The following is a 21,725-nucleotide window of genomic DNA, read 5'->3' as shown; positions in this document are numbered from 1 at the left end:
AGGTGGATTATTTTGTACCACTCAGTCACATTACAGTGGACAGGATTTAGTTTTTCTTTTTTTTAAATAAGGGACTGTGGATGCATAGACTGTCCTTGTTTTTTTTAATCTGTATTATTTACTATTAGAAATTATCTGACAACTTGGAATTTCTTTACTTTGAATAACCAACTTGATGTGCCTTAAAGGAATTTGCTCTTCACAAGTTTTGAGCTCGATATTCATGAAGAGGATTGGGAAATGTATTTGAAGCTAAGCTAGGCAGTGTTAATGATAATATTTGTGCTTACCTTGGGAGATCTTCATTCCTTGGATTTCACTTGGGCACTTTCCTCTCTTAGTCTGCCTACATAAACAGAATCATATTATTTTTAGTAGGCTGAGCTTTTCTCCTAGATTGCACCAGACATGGTAATTTTGCAGGGCTTATTCTACTTTAGATATATTTGGCATTAATGCTAGCTTAGGTTTTATTTTTTAGTGAAGCTCTGCAGTTGATATCAAGCAATGCAGCTACAGGACTACACTTCTGAATTTCTTATTTCTTACTCTGGTACTTACTTGGCTTTAGTCCAGCTCTCAGCCCCATGAAAGACTTTAAACTCCAGCTCAGAGGCTCCAACATTTCAAAAGCCACAGTGAACTTAAAACCTGTGTGATCTCTGCTGGGGCTGCACGTGATCCTTGTGTGAGTGGAAATAACAAATGAGAGGGAATCTGATTACAGGAGTGGGGAAATGGCCAGAAATGAGCAGTGAATTTCTGCTGTCACTTTGCTGCCATGTCTGAGCACTGTGCTCACCAAGCCCAGCAGTTACAGCCATGAGGAGCCCTTTTCTTTAACCAACTTTCTTGTTCAAGGAGAGTTTTTCTCAGAGAGTTTCCTCCAGGGAGTTCGCCCTCCTCCCCCATGCTGACTTTCAGCGGAAGCCACGCAATTAATTTCCATAAGCCCTATAAAAAATCTCAACCTAAGGAACAGCTTGTCATGCTGGAGGAAGAAGTGATGAAAGCATTTTTTTTTTATAAAATAGTGTTTTGAAGGGCTTCTCTCCCCTAAATGTTTGTACTGGGAGAGTCTTGAGTTTATAAATGCCTAATTGTTCTTGTTATCTCCAGTTTTTCTACTGAAGTGTGAAGATGACCTTGAAGGAGTCTTTTGATAAAACTCTGAGTTGTAAGATAGATTTTTATCTCTGTAGTATCACAGGCAGATCGAAGTACTTGGTCAGATCATCATTCTGAAGAGCTAAAAACCAGGACTAATTATGAAATTCCCTCAAGAAACCTTAAACTAAGTGATCACAAAAGTTGAAATGGGTAGAACCTTGTGTAATAAATTGCAGTAGGCTGTGCAACTTTTATACCTCATCTTTTCTGCTTTTTTCTTCACCTTTGCTTCCCTCTTAATTACGGAACAAATTGATATTAAGGATCCTTAAAGGCTGATATCAAGTATCTGAAGTACCCTTAGAACTAGTGATATTAAGACTTGCCTGTTTCTATCACAATTTATAATTTTAACAAAAGCTCTAGACCTTAAAGTGGATGATTTTTTTGGAGTGGCTGTTTGAACTCTATTGATGAGTCCTAAAATTTGAGTCTTGACATGCTAATTCTGTGTATTTTTAGTCCTGTGTATGAAATGGTCTGTTCTGCTCTCCAGAGAGTTAGATCCCTAATCTTCCCTTCCTCCCAGCCTCTGGAATTTGTGATGCCTTCACTAAGTTCAGGGAGTTGATGTGCCTAAGAGAAGTGATCAGTGAGATCTCTTCCTGCCAGCAGTGCCTGTCATGGTCAAGCCCAGGGTGTGAAAAGGTCTGACTGGGCACAACATCCTGTATTTCCTGTTCATCACTCACTGCACCCAAAGGTAAAATCTCTCTGCTTCCCATAAGTATAGAATAAATAATAGGTATCATGCATCATCTGTTGCTGTTCATAAAAGGAGGTAAGTACTGTAATTTCTGCTCTGTTGAGGGAGAAATAAAGCACAAAGAAAGAGAGTGAGAAGGCTTTGCTGTTGCAGTAAATCTTCAACAGCAGAGCTGAAAATAACATGTTATAAAATAATGAATTCTGGCTTGAGAAGGCTGAACTCAAGTTCAGTGGCAGTGGGGAGTGGTGCATGGTGTCAGGGTCCCATCAGGGGGTCAGTGCACACAGTGGGGCCTTTCCCAGATGGGAAACAGCCCCACTCACTTCCTCTGGGAATCTGGCTGAGCAAGAAACCATCCCAGCCCCTCCTCACATTTCCTCGAGGCAGGACTGAACTCTGTGCCTTCCTTTGAGGCCCTTGTCAAAGCAGGGTCTGGTGTTTACTGGGGTCAGCATCAGCTGAACCCCCTGTCCCTCCCTGCAGGACTGGGAGTGCAGGAGAGGAGATTTCACCTCCCAACACTGACCCTGCAACCCCAGGTGAGCCCTGAGAGGGTGGGGGCATTATCCAGCTTTGGAACACCATGAGACAGGTCTGTGTGTGTGCAAATGTTGTTTTTTCCTTTTTAAAGGACTCTGGGTTGAGTTTCTCCTGAGGAGTTCTATCACAGCTCTGCTGTATGGAAATGTTTGTGTCATGTGCAAATTTAGGCTGATGTGTGGGGCACAAATTGCTTGAAAAGTTAGGAATAATTCAAGAACCATCTAATGTAATAATTCTGATTCTTACCCTGAAAATTCCTCCTTTTAGCATTTCTTGTTAATAATAACAGTATTATTATTGTTGTGGTGCAACATCATGTCTCATGAAGTGGAAATATAAACAGTGCATTTGTGCTGTGGGATTTTGGCTCTGAAACGATTTTACCACTGATGCTGAATGGTTATGGGAGGGCTGGTTTTCCTCTCAAGGTGTGTATAAAGGAGTTAATGCTTTTCTTTTTCATAAAGCACAGACCAGTGCAGGCTCAGGCAGGATCCTGGTGATGACTGTAAAGTAGATGCATGCTTGTTTTGTTAACCAGTTTTCACACATTCTAATATCCATATTCCTCTCATGATTACTGCTGTGAATTAAAGGCATTTTGAAGAGCATTCCACATAAGTACAAAGAAAGCTATTTCAATACTATAATAAAATAGCCCTGGGAATTGGACTGCAAGGTCTCTATTTGTAACTTAAAGTTTTCTTTATTAAAGTTAATGCTTTTTAAGCTGGTGCACTGGAATTCAGCATTGTAAGAGATGTCTTTTTGCTCTGTATTAAAAAACAAAGTATGCACTGATAAAGTGTGTTACAGAGTGTGTTACAGAGCTGTTTGTTCATATTTAATGTAAATGTGCAGATGCCCAGAGACTGATTCAGCAGCAGGTTTGCATTCCAGAGGCTTTCAGCAGGAGAACCTCTGTTCATTTGTGCCATCACTGTCAGCTCAGACCTTTGAGGACATTCCAGGCAGGTCTGCACCACATCTCTTAGCAGTGGGCTCACGGTGGCACTGAGGAATTCTGAATTGTGTTTGCTGTATAAACAATGCCTCTTAAGTAACAACATTTTACCATAAACCAATATTTTATTGTTGTAATAGAACGACCCCAGTGTGCAGCAGCCCTAGCCCATGATGTGCAGTGCCAGGAATTGTGTGTGCAGCCACACAGGGAGTTGGATCATGAAACTGGTTTAGATTTAAACCAATGCTTTTTTTTTCAGTTGTGAGCTCCAGCTCCTCCAGCACAGCACAGCTGAGGGGGCTGAATGCTGTGCAGGAGGGGATGTGTCAGTGCCTTATGTCACTATTGCTGCTGAAGCCTGAAAATTGTTGAATCACAGCCTCAGGTTTCTAAATGTCTTTGTAAATCCAACCCTTAAACACTCTGTCTTGGCTTCTGGAGAGCTGTCCAAACGATTCCACATGTGTCCTTAAGTGCTGTACCAGGTTTGGCCTTTTGTGAGTGAGAAGTGCAGATGGTGAGTGTTTGATACAGCTCTGTGTGCATATGCTTTTGCAGCAGACCACCCTGTGTTTATGTGTAAACACTGCTAGACTATTTAAGCACTTAACTTAATCTTTTGCATCCACTCAGTAATAAAGCATAATTCCTCTATGACCAAAATAACATCCATAGCAAAGTTGAAAACAGGAGGGTTTTTAAGAATCAGCGGAAGTCTGCCTTATCTCAGGTTTGGATCTTTCAGTGCTTCCACCCCTCTGAAGGTGGAGTGGAGTGGGGTTGGGCAAAAATTTTAGCAAATTTGTTCCTTAGGATCTTTGTTCAAGGTATATCAGTAAATCAGTTCCTTACAGCCCACACGTCCTGGCTTCTTCCCACACCTGTGGATTCCTACTCTCCAGTGCTGAAACTCTGCTCATTCTGTGGTTTAGCCCCAAGACTGAAGAAATGTGCACAACTCAGATTTGCTCCTTTTGCTCTCACCTCACCTCCTGGTAGTTAGAAGTCAGTTAGTTATTTGAAAGACCATTTTTCCTTTCTGATGTGTCATGAATAAAGATTTTACAGCAGGAACAGAGGCATTGCAGGAGTAGCAGAGACCAAGTCAATGTGCAGATGAGAAGGGAAGAGTAAGAGGAGCCAAGAGGATCCTGGCTGGAATCTTCCACCACGAGAAACTTGGAAATTGGGTGAGAAGAGAGAGGAAACTGCTGAAGCAGTTTGTTAGAAAGGACAAGAGGACGGTGTTAACAACTGTATGAGAAAACAGCCTGGCAAGGAAACTCATAGCTGGAGAAGTTGCTCAAAACAAGAGAATTTAGTACTGGAGCCAGGAAACCGTGAGCATTTTATAGAGGTTCTGCAGAAATGAAAAGCAAGAGCCTGTGTTAACAATAAAAAAAAAAGCCAACAGAACCTGTAGAATCTGGGAGAGGAGGCAGAGACTTCCAGGATTGTTGTACAGATGTCAGGGATGGTGCCAGCTGTCTAATTTAGTCCTGAGACGTGAAGTCGCTCTCTCAGCGTGAGTGGTGTTGGATTTCTTTTCACGCTCTTCATTGCCTATCCAAGCAGGAAGTGTCATCTCACCAGAGCTGGCAGAGGTCACTGTTTTAATAACTGTTGTTAATTGATGCTTCTGAAAAGCTTTCTATCAACTTGAATTTGCTACCTGCAGAGACTTGCCTAGCAGGTAGCTGAATCAAATTAAAACTTAAATTCCATGATGAATAAATCACACTAGAACTGTGATTACTCTCTATGTGTTAAAATATACTATTTTTTTCCAGACAGCCTGCCTGAAAACTATTAAATTTCTTTGTAAGTTTATAATATTTTAAATTCTGCTGCTGCTAAAATGTTTTAAGTTGTATATTGAGTCTTGGTTCTGCCAAAAATAGCTGTTCCATAGGTCTTGGAATGAGTGCAGGCAAACGCTGTCCCCTGATGCCTCCATCAACCAACCCAACATGTGCAGCAGGGCCAGCTCATGCTTCTGAAATATCACACATGTGAAAAGAAATTATTAACTGGGTTGAAAATATTAACTGAAAGCCAAAAAAAAAAAATCTGTCAGCAAGTAAATACTGTGCTAGTGAGAGGATGTGTGGAGAGTTTCCCCTGTTGCTCTCCAAAATATCATGAATCCAGATTTGACAGAATTGTAGAGTTTATTTTTGTCTTATGTGTGGTGTTTTCTGCTAAGTGTATAGGAAAGATAACTTCTTTCATGTTACAAATGTGTATTTTAACCCCTTTTGTCTTTATCTCCATCTTCCCAAGATCACTTAGCAAAATTTTCTTTATTCCAAAAGAAAATTATTATTATTATTATTAATGCCTATATTTCTAATTTTTAAATTGTATTGGGTGGAAAAAAGAACAGCATGCAAGTGAAACACTGTGTGGGAAAAATGCTATTTAAGTCTTGTCTAAGCTGTTAAACATCACACTAACACTGGATTGCTGGATCTAATCCAGTAAAAATTAAAAAAAAAAATCAAAAAGAGAGGTCACATTAGAGAGCGAAGCCATCTGTCCAGTGTGGAATTGAAAAGCATTTATAATGAATTACATTCCTATATTGCTGTCTTTTGGGGGGCCTTTATGTGAATCAAAGAGATGGTACAAGACCATTTATCTACAAAAATGGTTCCTGAATTATTTCTACATTGTCAACCTGATGTTTTAGCATGAAACTTGTCAGTGAGTGTTTTGCATAGATAATTAGGCCTTTCTAATAAGTATTTTCTAACTGGCTTCAAAGGTGTCTTCTGCATGTCCCAGGCATTGTTTCTCTAATAGGGACTAAAGGATTTATGTGTACATTTACTAGCAAAATAGCAGAGATTTTTCAACTAATATCTCTATTCCTTTATTCTAGTTTCTTTCCTGCATGTTCATAACAAGGCTTCATTTGAAGTGTAATATTTTGAATTAATTTTAGTCATTGCTGATGTTCATGAAGTAGATTTGTTTTGACTTTTGTAGTATTAATCTGGCACGTTTGTGAAAAAAATAACTCTTCTACATTAAAATAAAAATACTGGTTTATAGTGTTGACAGCCTTTGAGAGCATCTGATGGGACTGGCTGGCTCTGCACATTCAGATGCAAACCCCTGAATGACAATATTACCTTTTTTTTTTTAAGTAAAGATTTTGTATCTGAAATACAATTTTAATACATCCTGAAAAATCGTGAACCTGTGTCATGAAGGAAAGAAGAAGAAAAAATGAGATGAGGAAGTTGGTACAAACCTTCTGTTGAAGATGTTTTAAAAATTTTCCCCCAGACCAGTAAAATTACATTGGGGAAATTGTTTTAGTACTTGATAAGGTGTAATGAGGTGAAGACCTATTGGTTGTGCCTGTTGTTCTTTTCTGAGTAGGATGTTCAGGGATCTGGATTAGGAGGCACTTAGGGATCTGGATTAGGCTGCAGGTGTTGAAGTTACTTAAAGTCTTTTTAAATAGCATGGGACTAACTCTGGATGTTGCATTGAGAAGTTGTTAAATGTTTTTGAGACCTAGGATAGTTCATAATATGAAATTCTGTCTATAAAGAGTTTAAATTCTGTGCTGTAAAATGGGGATTATTGGGTACAATCTTTTGCAGTCTGGCTTCAGACCTTTTTGAACAACCTTTGCATCCCAGAGAAGCAACAGGGAATTTGTCTAGACACACTATTCAGCCCTTTGTAGGTGGAACAATGCCTGTTCTAGGACATGAAATTCCAGCTTGTATTTAATTCTGAGAATTCCATTAATTTCTTAAGATTAAAATAAGCCAAATGTCTGAACAAATTTATTGGCATTTGCTTTTCCCCACTTTGTGTTATTTCTTCTGGGTTTGTAAATGCTCCTTCCAACCATCATCTTTTGTATGTAGGAGAAAACTGAGATGTGCAGAGGACGTCAGAAGTGCTTTTTGGCAAAGTAAAATTAGACTTTTCTCCATCCTCAAATGCTTTGCTTCTCTGAGACTGGGCAAGAGGTTCTGTAACATAAATAGGAACTATCATATTTTTGAGCTAAAACTGGACAGAGATGTGTAAATTTTGTAAGTGCTTATTTTGGCAGTAAATGTCTGTATTTCAGTTCTACAAAATAAGTTCCAGACAGTGGCTTTTTCTCTGACCCTCTTTCCAAACAGCCTTGGGAGTGCACTTTATCTCTTCTTTAACATGTGTTCCTCAGTTTTCTCTGAAGTTATCACCAGTTACACTTTTACATTACTTCACTGCATCTGATTTCTCGTGTCCATCCCTTCACAGGATATTTTACCAAATGTCCTCTCAGAAGGGTAAATCTACAGAATTTTGCCTTAGAAAAGGCTGTTTGTCAGTTTGTGTTTGATACACAATCCAGTCAGGCTAATTGAGTAATTATATATGTATGTTTGGAAGAATCTTTGTTCTGATGAATGCTCAGGAAAGCCTGATGACTACTTGGAAAAAAGGCATGGGGGCACAAAGCAATGCTGCACACATCAATGCATTTTCTCCTGTTAGTCTGGGATCTTCTCTGACATCCCATTGATGGAGAAGAGAAGGAAAAGGTTCCCTGTGTGATGGTCCTGACAGAGCTGCCAGAGTAAAACATCACATGTCCTGGAGCACATGGTTTTCATTTTCCTTCTTCTGTCAACTGATCTATGAAAAATGGTACAAAATTAACCGGCATCTAAGCCCAAAAAGTCGCAGTAAGTCACCTTTAAGTGCTTTCAGAAGGAAATTAGGAGATTTCTGCTTTGCTGTATGTGTGATTTCATTTAAAGGGAAGATTCCACAACCCTGTGAATGCCCTGTTCTGCCTTACACTGCTCACGTAGTACAAGTTGGGTTTGAGTCAGATTTTAAGTCTTGTGGTCAAAACAAGTTTTACATTTAAAAATAATCTTATCTAAGAAAGACTTTGAAGAATTGATTACCTCCAGCCAGCCTGGATCCCATTTTCCAAGGATGAGTGTGCATGTCCACTGGGATTTTCAGAAGGACGTAAGCAGATTAAGTGCCCACGTCCAACTGTTGTTCACATGATTTAAAATTACTTGAATTTTCCTTCCTTAATGCATTGACTATGCCAATGTCTTAATTTCTACAACTTTTTATTTTGTTTGTTGTAACTTCTCATTGCCTAAAGCTTGGCAAATTGCAAAACTTAAGCTATGCACAAATCTACATTCAGAACCACAGAATCTCTCCTTGCTTGCACCACAGCCAGTCATCCCTGGTCCCCCACAAGCAAGAGATTAATTTATTTGCAGAGCCTGGAGTAATGGCATTTATCAAGCAGTATAAACTCTCCTGCTGGATGAAATCAGCCTGGGATTCAGCAGTGTCTGAAATGAGCTGGGTTTGTGCCCTCCATGTGTGGTTGAGTCCTCCTGGAGCAGTGGCTGATGTGCCTCCTCTTTCCCAGTGCTGAGGAAGTTCTTGGCTTTTGGATGTTTTTGGCTTTTCTTATCTGCAACAAGTGTTAATGAGTCATTACAGTGAATGGGGGAACTTTCTTCTGCACAATGGCAAGTGTGGATTAAGGTTCTTGTCCAAAATTGTCATAACTCATTTCATTCTTTGGTTACTTTTAAAAGCTGACTTTACCAGCTGAGGAGGTGTAGCTTTCCTGATTTGATTTGTTTTAATCCTTTGCAAAGTAGCAATTGGAGCATAGCACCTCATTGTTGTTCAGGAGGTTTTAGCACTAACATAGAAATTAATTACTTTGAAGAGCAAGAATTCAACATTTTTTGCCTTTGTTTAAGCAGATTAAAGGGAAATAATTTGCTTTTTTTTTTTTTTTTTTGAGTTTTACTGTTAATCTAACTCAGGCAACCAATTTTCCCAAAGTCTCTTTTTTCAGAGCAGGTATGTGGATTAGCATGAAAACAGTTTTATTTACAAATTCATTCATGGATCTGATCAAGTTGCAGAGTTTGTAAATGGGGACAGATCAGTGCACAGATGATACAGACTGTCCTGGGAACTCTGCTAAAGCAAATATTTGGATTTTAATGTGTTCAGAGGGATGGCTGGAGTGGCATGTCCATGGCTTGGGGTGATGTGTCCTGAGAAACAAGTCTCTGTAAGGTTCTTTTCACTGTTAATGGAGGTCAGTTCTTAATTTGATCCCAGGGAATAGGACAACTGTGTGCCAGCTCACCTTGGCCTGCAGAAACAGGGATTACACCCAGCAGAAAGGATGTTGTTTTACCTTTGTGTTTGATTGCTCCAGAGAAACATCTGGAATTTACCAGCCAATTTCAGAGTCACCAGTGCATGAAATAAATTGGAAAGGTTCAGGGAAAAAAAACACCCCTAAGAATCATCCAAAGACTTTGATAAAACCTTTATCTGTTAAGTTTATCAAAGAGAGAGTAAGGACATGACAGCCTGTGAATTCCTGCACTGGAGGAGTAATTGTAATCATGTGTCCTTCAACCCTCCTGAGGAGAAAGTATAGAAATACCATGGCAGGAGTTTGAAGCTGACAGATTTGGACTGAAATTTAAGAGTGCATGTTTTTAAGGGCAGAATAATTGATTTTCAAAACAACTTGCAGAGGGCTTTGGTTTGTTTCCTCTTAACAACTTTTTGAATTATTTCTTGCATGTGATTTTGAAAAATACGCAGGTATCAGAGAGAAATTGGTCCAGGAAAGTCCCATAAACACGGTTTAAAAGGATCATTTTCAAAGGATAATTCCTAAAAAGGACAAATGTTTTTTAAAAGCACAGTTTGGATAATGTGAGTGTGTGAGAGAGCCCCTGTGTTGATGCTGCTGTGTGCTTTGGTTGGTAGGTACGTTGATGATGTGATCAGTCGCATTGACAGGATGTTCCCTGAAATGTCCATCCAGCTCTCCCGGCCAAATGGAACCTCTGCAATGCTTCTGGTAAGCTGAAACATTTAATCCTTGAGTTAATTTTCTTCACAGGTTGAATTGCTGTCCCAAAAATGCAGGGTATTAAAGATTTTTTTTTTTCCCCAGAAACATATCATTCTTCATTTGCCACAGCAATGCAGCATCTTTCTTGCTCTTAGGCAAATAAGTGATAACAATAATTTCCCCTTTAAACAGAAGATCTCTTGCTTTATTGTTAAATGTGACTGTAGAAATATGAGCACAAAACTCAAATATTCACTGTGGTTTTTGGCAGACTTGGCAATGAGTGAATCCTAATCATGATAATTAAGAAGGAAGAGAATGTTGTCAAGAAGAAAAGAAGAAGGAAACCAATATGATTTAAATTTGTTCACATTGCTCTTGGGTCAGTGGATTTCTGTTATATGATGAAGTTAAGAATTTGCCTTTGAAGTAAATGAGCAGTAAAGGCTGGATTTGAGATAAACAAGTCCAATACATTCGACTTATTTCTGCCTGACCAGGCAGGATTTCATTGCAGAGAAACCTATTGTTCACATCCATTTTTACAGGCAGCTGTTGTGCTTACAGCAAAAGAAGTTTTCAAGGCTCTTAAGACTTTAGGTGGAAGAGGGATCCATGGTGTGGCAGCTGGATGCTGATTTCCTTCTAGGGAAAGGCAGAAGTCACATATTTTGCCAAATTTTAAATAAAACTAGAAAATACACCACATGCACAGATGAAGAACTGAGGCCAGTTCAGTCTTTTCCATCTCACATTTCTCATGGAAATTTCCCTATTGCTGTGATTATTTTTAATTTTTAAGTATTTTAATTGTATTTAGTTTTAATTAATCAACTGTCTAACATGTCATTATTAACTTTCTTTGAACAGCCACAAATTCACAAGAGATTAACTGAGTCAGAGGTTAAAATAAACAGCTGGCATTAAAACATTTAATCTGCAATTGTTGGATTCATCAAGTGGAAAAATATATTCCAGAAAAGAATGGAATTCGTCAGTGCAGTCTTAAGAAGTTAAAAGTCTTAGAAGTTTTTGCATTTCCTCTTAAGCTGACTTCGTGTTTTATCTGTTTTGCTGTAAAAAAATGTCTGGTTTTGCTTCCTTACTTTGAAATGCTTTCCATTTTCCTGGAGCCCTTCTTTGGATACTGAAGTACCTTCCACTTTTGGTGGCTCTTTGAGGTGGTCAGGAAATAGATTATGTTTTTCAAGACTCAGACACAATTAGGAAATAAGGTAAATTATCTTGGATGTGAGTGCCAAGGAACAAGGTTGGGTGGTAACTAAAGGAAGTGCCTTTCACCAGCAGCAGTAACAGTGAATTCCATGTGGCAGTTGCTTTCTAAATCAAGGACATTTTTGTTCCTACAAGATCCCAGCCCCATGTTGAACCAGTGGTGTGCATATTTTCCTTGGATCAGAGATCAAAAAGATTGTTTTTAAAGTATTTTTGTGTGTGATTGTGTGATGGGTTTATCATTTTTGCTTTTAGCCAGGTTTTCCCTCTTCCCCATCTGTCTCAGTTGATGTTGCCAATATGGCACTTTCCATCTGGCCCTGACTGCTACAAAAGCTTTTGCTGTTTTCAGCCACAGATCCTTCAGTGGAAAAGGTGCTGAGGGATGGGCAGTGTGAAGAGCACCTCCCCCAGAAGGAGGGAGGTTTCTTCAGCACTTGTGATTTCTCACTCTGAACTTAGCCCAAGCTACATCTGGAGCTGCTCCCCTGCTGCAAGTGTGGTTTACCTCAGTGCCAAAGGCTCCAGATAATGCTCATTTTATCAAAATATTTCACAGCCAAACTGTTTGCCCAGAGTTAATTAACTAACTGTATAATCTCAACCATGCTCATCCTTGGGCTGTTCGTAGCACACCTGGTGTCTTAGGAAGGTCCTTGATGCAAAGGTCTGGTTTTCATGGCATCTTTAAATACAATTACTCTATCTACCAGAGAAAACCCGTGCATTCATCTTCAAATGCACTGGTAAGCACTATGCATATCTTAAAAATGTGTAAATTATTGGAGGGAGATGGGGAAGAAGGGGAAGGGAGGTCTGAGTGACTCTCTGAAACTCAAGAAACATCGGGGCCTTTGCCAAACAAGTTATCTTTAGGAAAAAGACCCAAGAGAGAAAGTTTCAGCCCCAGACTCTACAACTTCATGTGCACATGGAAATGTGTTGATGTCCTTAGCTGTAGAGGTGGGACTTGCACCACCAAGATTCATCTGGTGGTTCAAGGAGATGTCTTTCTCTTCAAGAAGAACAAGTTGCTGCTGGAGAGGGTCCTGTGGGGGCACCCAGAGGATTTGGGGCTGGAGCAGCTCTCTGATGAGGAGACACTGTGGAGCTGGGCAGGGTCAGTCTGGAGAAGGGAAGGATGAGAGGGGATCTCAGCAATCCCTGTCAGTAACTCCAAGAGGTGTAAAGTCAGTGCCAGACTCTCTTGAGTGGTGCCCAGTGACAGGAGAAGGAGTTACAGCCATAAACTAAAAGAAACCACAGAAAGTTTCACTTCAGCACGAGGAAGAACCCTGAGATGAGCTCCCTTGGTTAGGGCATGGTGCCAGGTTTGATCTCCTTATGGGCCATTCCCCTTGATCCTTGGGGGTTCCTTCCAACTCAGAATATTCTGTGAGAAATTCTTTCCATGGAGGGTGGCAGAACCACCCGGGGAGGACGTGGAGTCTCCCTCTCTGGAGACATTCCAAGCCCCTCTGGGTGTGTTCCTGTGCTCCAGCTGGGGCCTCCCTTGGGCAGGGGGTGGCATGAGATGATCTCCAGAAGTCCCTTCCAACCCCAGTAATTCTGGAATAATTAGGAGCTGTGTGAGCCTGTTGGTCAAGCTCTGCTGGCAAATAACCCTCGTGCTCAGCTGGGTTCTCCCTGACCAGAATCTGCAAATTCCTGTGAGAAAAATGAACTGCTGCCTCCAGACAATGAGGAGGGTTTTTATGCTTCAGATTTATACACAGCAATTGTACCTCATTAGTCTGGATTTATGCTACACAGGCCAAACACATAAATAATTGAAACCTTTCAGAGCTGTGTTAGATCCTCAGCTGATTTTAAAAGCAGTTTATTGTGGCATTTCAAGGTGCTGTTTAATCCCAGTCTTCACCAGTGATTTTTCAATTAATCTTTTAATAGCACTATGTAGAAAATAGACTAAACATAGAATTATATCAGCTCTAATAACTCTGTAATGCAAAATTAATTTCCAGCAGCAGCACAGGGAAATGTGGACTCCTTAAGGTTTTTTGTGGGATTTTATTGGTGAAATGCCAGGAATTGTAAATAGATAAACCTTATCTTGTGTATTAAGAAAACATTAACTAATTTTTCATTAATGAAAATACCTAGATTTTTTTTCTTGAATGATTAGTCATATTCCTAGATATATTATTTTTCCTACTGTAATAATCAAATTAGTGATTGTTTCACATACCTTGTTTCCATTATCAAAATTCAGAATATTTTTTGTGTGAAACAAATCCTGTGTACAATTTATTCATTAGTAACAGAAAGATTTTAGAAGGCAGTGAACTCCAGCCCTACTTTTCCAGCTAAGAAATCTGAGTTCCTTAGCACCATGTACCCAGCCAGTCCTACTTGGAGAAGCAGATTATTTTCTTATCTGCATCTGGGAACTACTTTTTCTTTAAATTCTTTTTATCCCAAATATTTGTAAAGAACTACTACAGAAATTGCAAGCACTGGTAAATATTTTTGCAGATAATGGAGCTGTTTTCTGTAATTTGTGTTTCTAAAGCATAATGATATGTACAAGTAACTTCCAACCCAAAAAACTGAATTGTTTCTGCCAAACTCTGGTCAGAAATCATGATTTTTTTCTTTCCAGGTTACCTTACAAATTTTTGCTTTTAAATTTTTTTTTATAAATTTATACTGCTGCCTAGATTTTTAATAGATCTGTCATATAAAAATACAAGCAGGTTTTTACAGAGTTTTTATTCGTTCTCCTTAAAACCAGACACATTTGCATTTGAACTTTCAGATCTTGTTCCCAGCATTTGCAGCAGGCTGATTGTGTGGCAGTGGGTTGTATTAATTGCAAATAGGCCAGACATCTGTTCCTTGAAACTGAATAATTCCTTGTGTCTCATTGTTGTTTATTAGTGTTTTACATAAAACCATTATTATTTTTATAAGGAAAATGGATTCTGAATTTTATTATTTGCCCATTAAGAAAGGCACCAGACTGATTTCTGTGCATGAGACCCTGATGTTGGAGACCTGGGAGGAGTGGGGAGGAATTTGCAAAGTGCTTTGAAATCAGTATTGATGCTGTATTGATTGGAAACAATTCAGTGCTGTTATTTCCAAAACAATTTCATATTTCCAAAGTGCTTTGCAGTGTAAACCTTCCTTCCTTCTTCCCTGTTGGGTGGTTTATCAGGAGAGCAGTGCTCAGGGATAAATGCAGGTGGGTTCATGGGAGGGAATGTAGCTCTGCTGGTCACCTTTGGTGGCTTGGGCACCTGGTTTTTAGGGCTGTAGGATGAATTATTTGGGGATTTACTGCCTTGGAGGCAGTAGCTTGGTTTTGGTGTTGAAGGGAACACCTGGGATGGTGTTTAAGGAATCACTCCTGAGCTCACAGTGACTGCACACTTTGTGCCTTAAGATGGAGAAGCAGCATTTAAAAAGCATTAAAATCAGCATTTAAGGGGCACTAAGTCAGTGTTTGAGGTGACATGGGCAGGGAAGGATGTCTTGAATTACCAAAGTACATGAACAAGAGTTGGCAAGTAAACTGGGAAGTGTTCTCTGCTTGTCTAATGAAGAATGAGGAAGATGAGGAAGATTCCATTGGGAAAAGGGAACAAAAATAGAAAAAAGTAGATAAAAACTTGTGAGAAATGTCCTCAGCTTTGCTCCCTCCACAGGGTTACTGTGCCCAAAGCTCTCAGATGTGTATTGATATTCCCATAGATTTATATTGTGGAAGATCACACATCATTTTCATCCTTGTAAAATTCCTGGTGTGCGTTAATTTAGAAAGGAAAAAAAAGTCAAAATCCATTTCATCTTCTGTAGCAATGCTGGACTGGAGTGAGTGTTCCCTAAGTGTGACTGGCCACTGGCAAAATCTGTCCTTGAACCTTTGAACAATATTCCTGTGCCAGTTTTTTTGCCTTATTAAGAGAAATGGGAACGTTGGTGAGGGAAAAGAGCCAGCTCATCCTTCATATGGTGGGAGCATTTAAAGTCCTTCATTTATGTTGACTTTTTATCAGGCACTATTGCAATTAGGTTAGACTAATGAAAGGTAAATTCCAGCCCTTGCATAAAAAAAGAAATCCTTGTAAAGAACCTAATTAGTATGTTTGTTTATTTAGACTCTAATGGCTTAATTGCATCTTATCTTGCTATTTACAAATAGGCATCATTAAAGAATAATGAGCATGTGAGGGAAAAAGCAGCCATACCAGCAGCAGATGAGACATAAAAAATGAGAGGAAAAAATCTAGTTGAAAGTCTGTGTGTTAGGATTTTTTTTTAAACTTTATTTTTAATGCAAAATCTTTTTTTTTCCAGCATATATAAATACGATTTCCATGCATTGTACTGATTAGTAAGAAGGATCTGTGAGTGGGAGGCTGAGCTTATGGCTGGTTCCATGGCAAGGAGCAGGTGTCTGGCCTTTTGCTGGAAATCTGTAGCTTGGTTACATCTCTGGTTGGATGTTGCCTTATTTCTGAGGTGAATAAAAACCACACACACATTTGTGCTCCTTTTTATAGAAGTGGGGAGGTGCCCATGTTAACTGAAAATAATGTTTTCTTTCTTTTAGCTCTGCATTGCAGAGCATCTGCAGCTCAAATCAGCAGCAAATTCCCTGGAATGCTGAGGGGAAATCTGCAGCTTTGGGAATTTTTCATTTCACAAAGTATGGCAGCTCAGTGTTGTCAGCATACATTTTCCTGATATCAAACTTAAATTTTAAGAAAGAACATTTGCTAATGTGTTGCTTAAATGGTTGATAAAAGGGCTTTTCACTTGATACTAGTTTCAGTGAGGAGGCAAAATTAAAGGGGGGAATTCAAACTGATTCCTCCAGGCAGAGTTCTGGCATGGTAAATTGATTTTGATCCTTTCCATTTTGTAAACTCATGTGGACCCTGATTTTGACTTACTTGGAAAGGTACTTTCTTCTTTTATAATTATAACTGGTGTTAAATGGGACCTTTTTTTAGCAGTCTTACAAGAAATTATCTAAGTCATTCTCCCTGATTATTCTGTTTCCCCCTCTCCCTTTCTTGGCATACTGTGTCTGTCAGATGCTCCTTGAGATTTATCTTGGTGATAGACAAAATATTTTTAAAACTGGGATATTTCAAGAAGATTTTTATTTTATATGTCTTTGTCAGAAAAGCTGCATAATATTGCAGATTTCAATCAGCTGCCTGTCCTACCTTCTTCTTGGGTTTGCCATTTTAGGAAGCAGGGGATTTATGAATAACTTAACTGTCTGAATTTAGTATACTTTAGTTAAAAGGAAGTTAGAAGTATGTTGTTATTACACAGCCCAAAACAGAAGCTACAGAAGTATTTAACTTGCAACTGTTCCATTTTCAGCTCACAGAACTGTGGGGCATATTTTTTCATTCATATTAATTGAATTTTAAAGTGACCTTGTACATGTATTGATTTGAATTAAAATTTTCTACATCAAGGACGAGTTGGCATATATCCTTCAGGCAAAATATTAAAAAGCCAAGTGCTGTCTTAACAGGATATCGACAGGAGAAGTTGAAATTTAATAGGAAAACTTGGCTTAGAAGGGAAATTGTTGCCATTTTGTCACAATTGAAAGGTATTTTTTCTGAACAAGGAAGGAAACTTCTCTCTGTTGGTACCTGTGGAAATGCAGGGACATTTCAGTGCCCATTAAATAGGGACCATCTGGGTGAGTCTGGACCTCCAGGAGAGATCTGCACTTTTGGAGCTTGGAGTAGAACTATCAAATTACTGGTTTACCAAAGGCATTAGTGTTCCTATTACATTCTTTCAGGTGATCTGGAGGGACACAGCTGCATGACTGTAAGTGTAAATTATGTTCCATACATAGATCTGTTCTGAGCACGGCCTCCAAGCAGCCGAGTTGAGCAGGGATTGGAATAAAATGGTCTGCTGAAAAACATGGTTTGTAAAATACAGCAGAGTTGAACAAAAACATTAAGCCCTGGAAATAGTTATGAATCTTGATTACTGGAGGAAAAAAAGAAAGGCTATTGCATTTGCTGTGTGTACAATATGGAATGTGCTTCACCCTGAAAATAGCTGTGCAGCAGAGTTGTGGCTTCCACGTCTCACAGCATCCTCCAGTCTGGTGACAGGCTGTTGTTCATTCTTTGTACTACTACCCTCATTCTTTCAGTGCTCTCAAAACGATGAACTGTAATTTCTCTGAGCTGCTCTTTTACAAAATTCCTGCTTCTGTCAGACTTGACTAATGATACAGTCCTACAGAAATCATCTCCATGTCTCGATCTCTCTCCCAGCCAGAGTAAAATCTGCAGGAATCTCTTGTCAAAACAAGAGTGGTACAAAAGAGGGAAGTTTTTTGTTTCAGAACCAGAGCACTGTAAAAGCTAATTCAGACAACCCAGCACCAACCCAGCCCAAGTCTGGATTTCCAGGATGCCTGGGTGCCCCTCTAAAGGGGGAGTGCAGCTGTAGGATCTTTCTCAGGGAGCTCACTGAGGTACCCAGCTACAGCTGGGTTTCCACAGCTCCTTACACATGTGGGAGACAGGAATTTTGAATTTCTGTGGTCAGGCAAGGGGCTGATCAAGGTCCTGTCCTGGACATTGTGCAGGATGTGACATTTCAGTGCTGTGATGGATTCTGGAAGGGGGGAATGAACCACTGGAAAGGTGTGAAGTCAGATCACCTGGAAAGGGCAGGGAGCTAATGCAGGAGCATCTGTGCAGGTGGGAGGAGGTTTGAGGCCAGCAGTGAGTTCATTCCAGCAAGCTGGAGTGCCACACACAGGATTTTTCACTGTACTATGTTCCACTGTTCACTCTGAGGATTTTCAGGAACATCCCACACAAGCTTCAGATCAACCTCAGATTTATTTCTACCTGGCAGCAATGGGAGGTGCTGTGAATGCACAATGGAAAGAGAAAGAGGAAAGAAGGGAGCATCAACTAAAGTGTGTGAAGGCAATGGGGATAGGAAATATTATACAGAAAGCTGGGTCTGGGTGTTTGTAGGGCAGCCTTATCCTTCTTCCATTAAGATTTCTTTTTCTTTAAAATGTCTCCTTTTCCTCCTTTTCATTTTGTTATGTATGGTTGATGCCTAGTGTGAAGTTATAAATAAGAGTCTGTTCTCTCAGCAGACCAATATCCCACTGAAGTGCCAGTTTTAATAATGCAGAAAAATAAATTGAAAACTGTTAACTCTTAATGTGCTGGCAACTTTTCTCAAAGTTTACTCATTTCCTCCTCTTAGCAATTATGACAAAACTCTGTGATTCCAGTGGATGATCAGCATCATAGCTTAGGCACCTCTGGGTAATGACTTTGCATTTCTAACTTAATTAATAGAGTGCCAGGTGCTGAAATAACTCTGCCAGTTTTTTGTATATGAGGACCAACTAGACCTTGTTTAAGAGTACCCTGGCAAGAATACTGCATTTAAACCAAAATTCACAGCACCTGACAGCACAACGTGGTGTTTCCATACATGTTCATGGTTCCTGGTGTGTGCATGGCTCAGGCCCTGATACAACTTCCTGTCCTTCAGCCTTTCACATTTTTTCCTTCACAAATTACCCATTCTTCTGATCCACTTTTTATGTTCTTGCAGCATTATGCCTGGCAGGCTGCTTGATGGCTCTCATTGTCTTCCCTTCCTGTTCCCTGCCTTTTCTCTTGCTGTGAATTTGTCCTGCCCTGTTGTTCAAACTCTTTCCTGCTGGAGTTCTCCCTGTTCTGTGCCAAAGGTTTGCTATCAGTTCTGTCCAGGGTTTGTGGCTCTGTCCTGCTCTGTACTGATTAAATCAGCTCAGGCTGGGGCTGCTGCTGTTGGAACAAGGTGATGGGCAGCAGTCATTAACAGAAGTTACAAAGGAATAACATCCAACAGATCAATAAAGGTGCATATTGACTGGTTTCTTTAGGTGTGGATTCGTCTGCTGAGGTCAGCAGTAAAAACACATTTGTTTTAGTGGGTGTTAATCTATACAGGATGAAATGTTGGAACACTGGCAGAAAATGAGCTGCTGCTGGTTGGGAAATATTAAAATGAGCTAATTGTTTCTTTTTTATCTCAGTTTTATGCTTTTGTGGGTGAGGAAAAACTCTCTAATAATCTCTGCATAACAAAATACAAAGACAAGATCCTTGTTAGACACACATCTTAACTGTATTGAAGTACAACTTCATCTTTGAAATGTAAATTGATTTTTAGATTAAAATGCCTTCATTATTGTATTTTTGTCAATAATATAATTTAGGCTTGTTTCTGTTGTTATATTCTGACTGACCCTCTGTATTTTCCATTATACTAGTTTTATTCTTTGCACTTTAACACTTTCACAGAAGGAAATGAAACCTTTGAAAATGTAACATTTTTACTTTAAGCTGTAGTTTCCTTTGAAATAATTTTACATTTTTATTGGACAGAAAATGTTTTCCATTAAACTCACGGTATGCTTTTACAAGCTAGCATTAGGAGAGTCCGATTCCTCTTTCAAATTGTTTTTCTCTAAGTGGACTTATATTGGAGAATATCAAATTCATCGAAAATAATCACATTTGCCCATTGTTTTTGACAAGTTATTGAGTTGTGGTGTTAATAAAATGGAGAGAATTGCTTGGCAGTGTCATGTCTGCACAAGGGAATTCTGTGAACTCATACATTTTCAGTTGCAAATGAATGTTTGTTTGTTCTGCACTTTATGCTATCTCTCCTCCTCATAACACTACACTGCTTTTGGAACTTTTATTTTGGTCTCTCTATAAAATATTGAAAACTGAAATTGCATCAACTTAAGCTGTTAACTCGCTGGTCTTACGAATTCAGACACCATCAGCTCACCCTCAGCTCGTTTGTGTCCCTGTCCTGCTCTCCCCAGGTGACCTTGGGGAAGGTGCTGAAGGTGATCGTGGTGATGCGGAGCCTCTTCATCGACCGCACCATCGTCAAGGGCTACAGCGAGAACGTCTACACTGAGGATGGCAAGGTGGGGCACTCACAGGATGGGGCACTCACAGGGTGGGGCACTGGGGCACTCACAGGATGGGGCACTCACAGGATGGGGCACTCACAGGATGGGGCACTCACAGGATGGGGCACTCACAGGATGGGACACTGGGGCACTCACAAGGTGGGGCACTGGGGCACTCACAGGATGGGGCACTCACAAGGTGGGGCATTCACAAGGTGGGGCACTGTGCCATTCACAAGGTGGGGCACTGGGGCACTCACATGCTCTGAAAATTCCCTTCTGTAGAAGTGACGAGGGGTAGGATGGTGGGGATGGACGGAGACAAGAGATCTCTGCAGCCAGGTGGTGGAACTTGGGGTTTATTGCAAGGGGCCTGGGTGCAGGGCCCTGCTGGGAGCTGCCAGGCACAGAGAAGTAAAGAAAGAGAAGGCAAGAATGTGGTAAAAAGGATGAGAGAGTAAAAGAGGTAAAGAGTAGAAGAGGATAAGAGAGCGAGGTTCCCATTACAATACAATAAATCTTCTTCTGTGTTGAATATTCTAATTCTCACTGACCAATCTAGTACAAGATACAAATCCTATTGCATTTACATACAGCCTGTAAGAATCATTACATTACCATCCTGTGCTACATTTTAAACCCTAAAAACTCCTCTTTGGGCCCTTCTGCCAAGCTGGTAGGATCTGCTCTGGCCCTTGGAGCTGTCTGCAAGCAGAGGGTGTTCTTCTATCAAAAGGGGATCACCTTCAGCTGGCCACACCATTGTTTTCCAGTTGTTCAGTAACTGAGGTATCTCAAAGCTTGCTTTCATTTCAATCTTGCTTATAGTTTCCATATTCTCAAAATCTTGCCAGGCAATCATATTTAGAAGGCTTTCCTGTTCCATCTTCCCCAACACCCTTCACCCAGGATTTTTCTCCTGGGAAGCTAAGAAGCCTCAGAGAAAAAGGAAAACAAATTCTTATCTCATTTGCTTCTCCTGTGTTGTGCTCACATGAGGAATGTGAGATTGTTTACTCACAGGTGCTTGTTTTGTTGGTTTCTGCTGTGGGTTGTTTTCACTCTTTGGCCAATCAGTGCCAAGCTGTGTCAGAACTCTGGAGAGAGTCATGAATTTTCATTATTATCTTTTTAGCATTGTGTAAGTATCCTTTCTGTATTCTTTAGTATAGTTTTAGTATAGCATTCTTTAATATAATATAGTATCATAAAATAATAAATTAGCCTTCAAGAACATGGAGTC

The 21,725-nt window shown here is 39.9% G+C and overlaps 1 protein-coding gene across 1 annotated transcript in view; it reads left to right on the top strand.

Moving 5' to 3' along the window:
• MED27 (mediator complex subunit 27) overlaps positions 1-21,725 on the top strand; it is an 84,862-nt gene that overhangs the window by 46,567 nt on the left and 16,570 nt on the right. Inside the window, exons 4-5 of the mRNA XM_066563105.1 lie at positions 10,191-10,284; positions 20,390-20,497. Coding sequence (XP_066419202.1) covers positions 10,191-10,284; positions 20,390-20,497 — 202 coding nt within the window. The remainder of the gene's footprint in view (positions 1-10,190; positions 10,285-20,389; positions 20,498-21,725) is intronic.

Source organism: Molothrus aeneus, chromosome 19 (assembly GCF_037042795.1).
Source record: "Molothrus aeneus isolate 106 chromosome 19, BPBGC_Maene_1.0, whole genome shotgun sequence".
Taxonomy (NCBI): Eukaryota; Metazoa; Chordata; class Aves; order Passeriformes; family Icteridae; genus Molothrus; species Molothrus aeneus.
The sequence above is the reverse complement of the archived record's forward strand: the minus strand, read 5'-3'. Positions and strand labels throughout refer to the sequence as shown.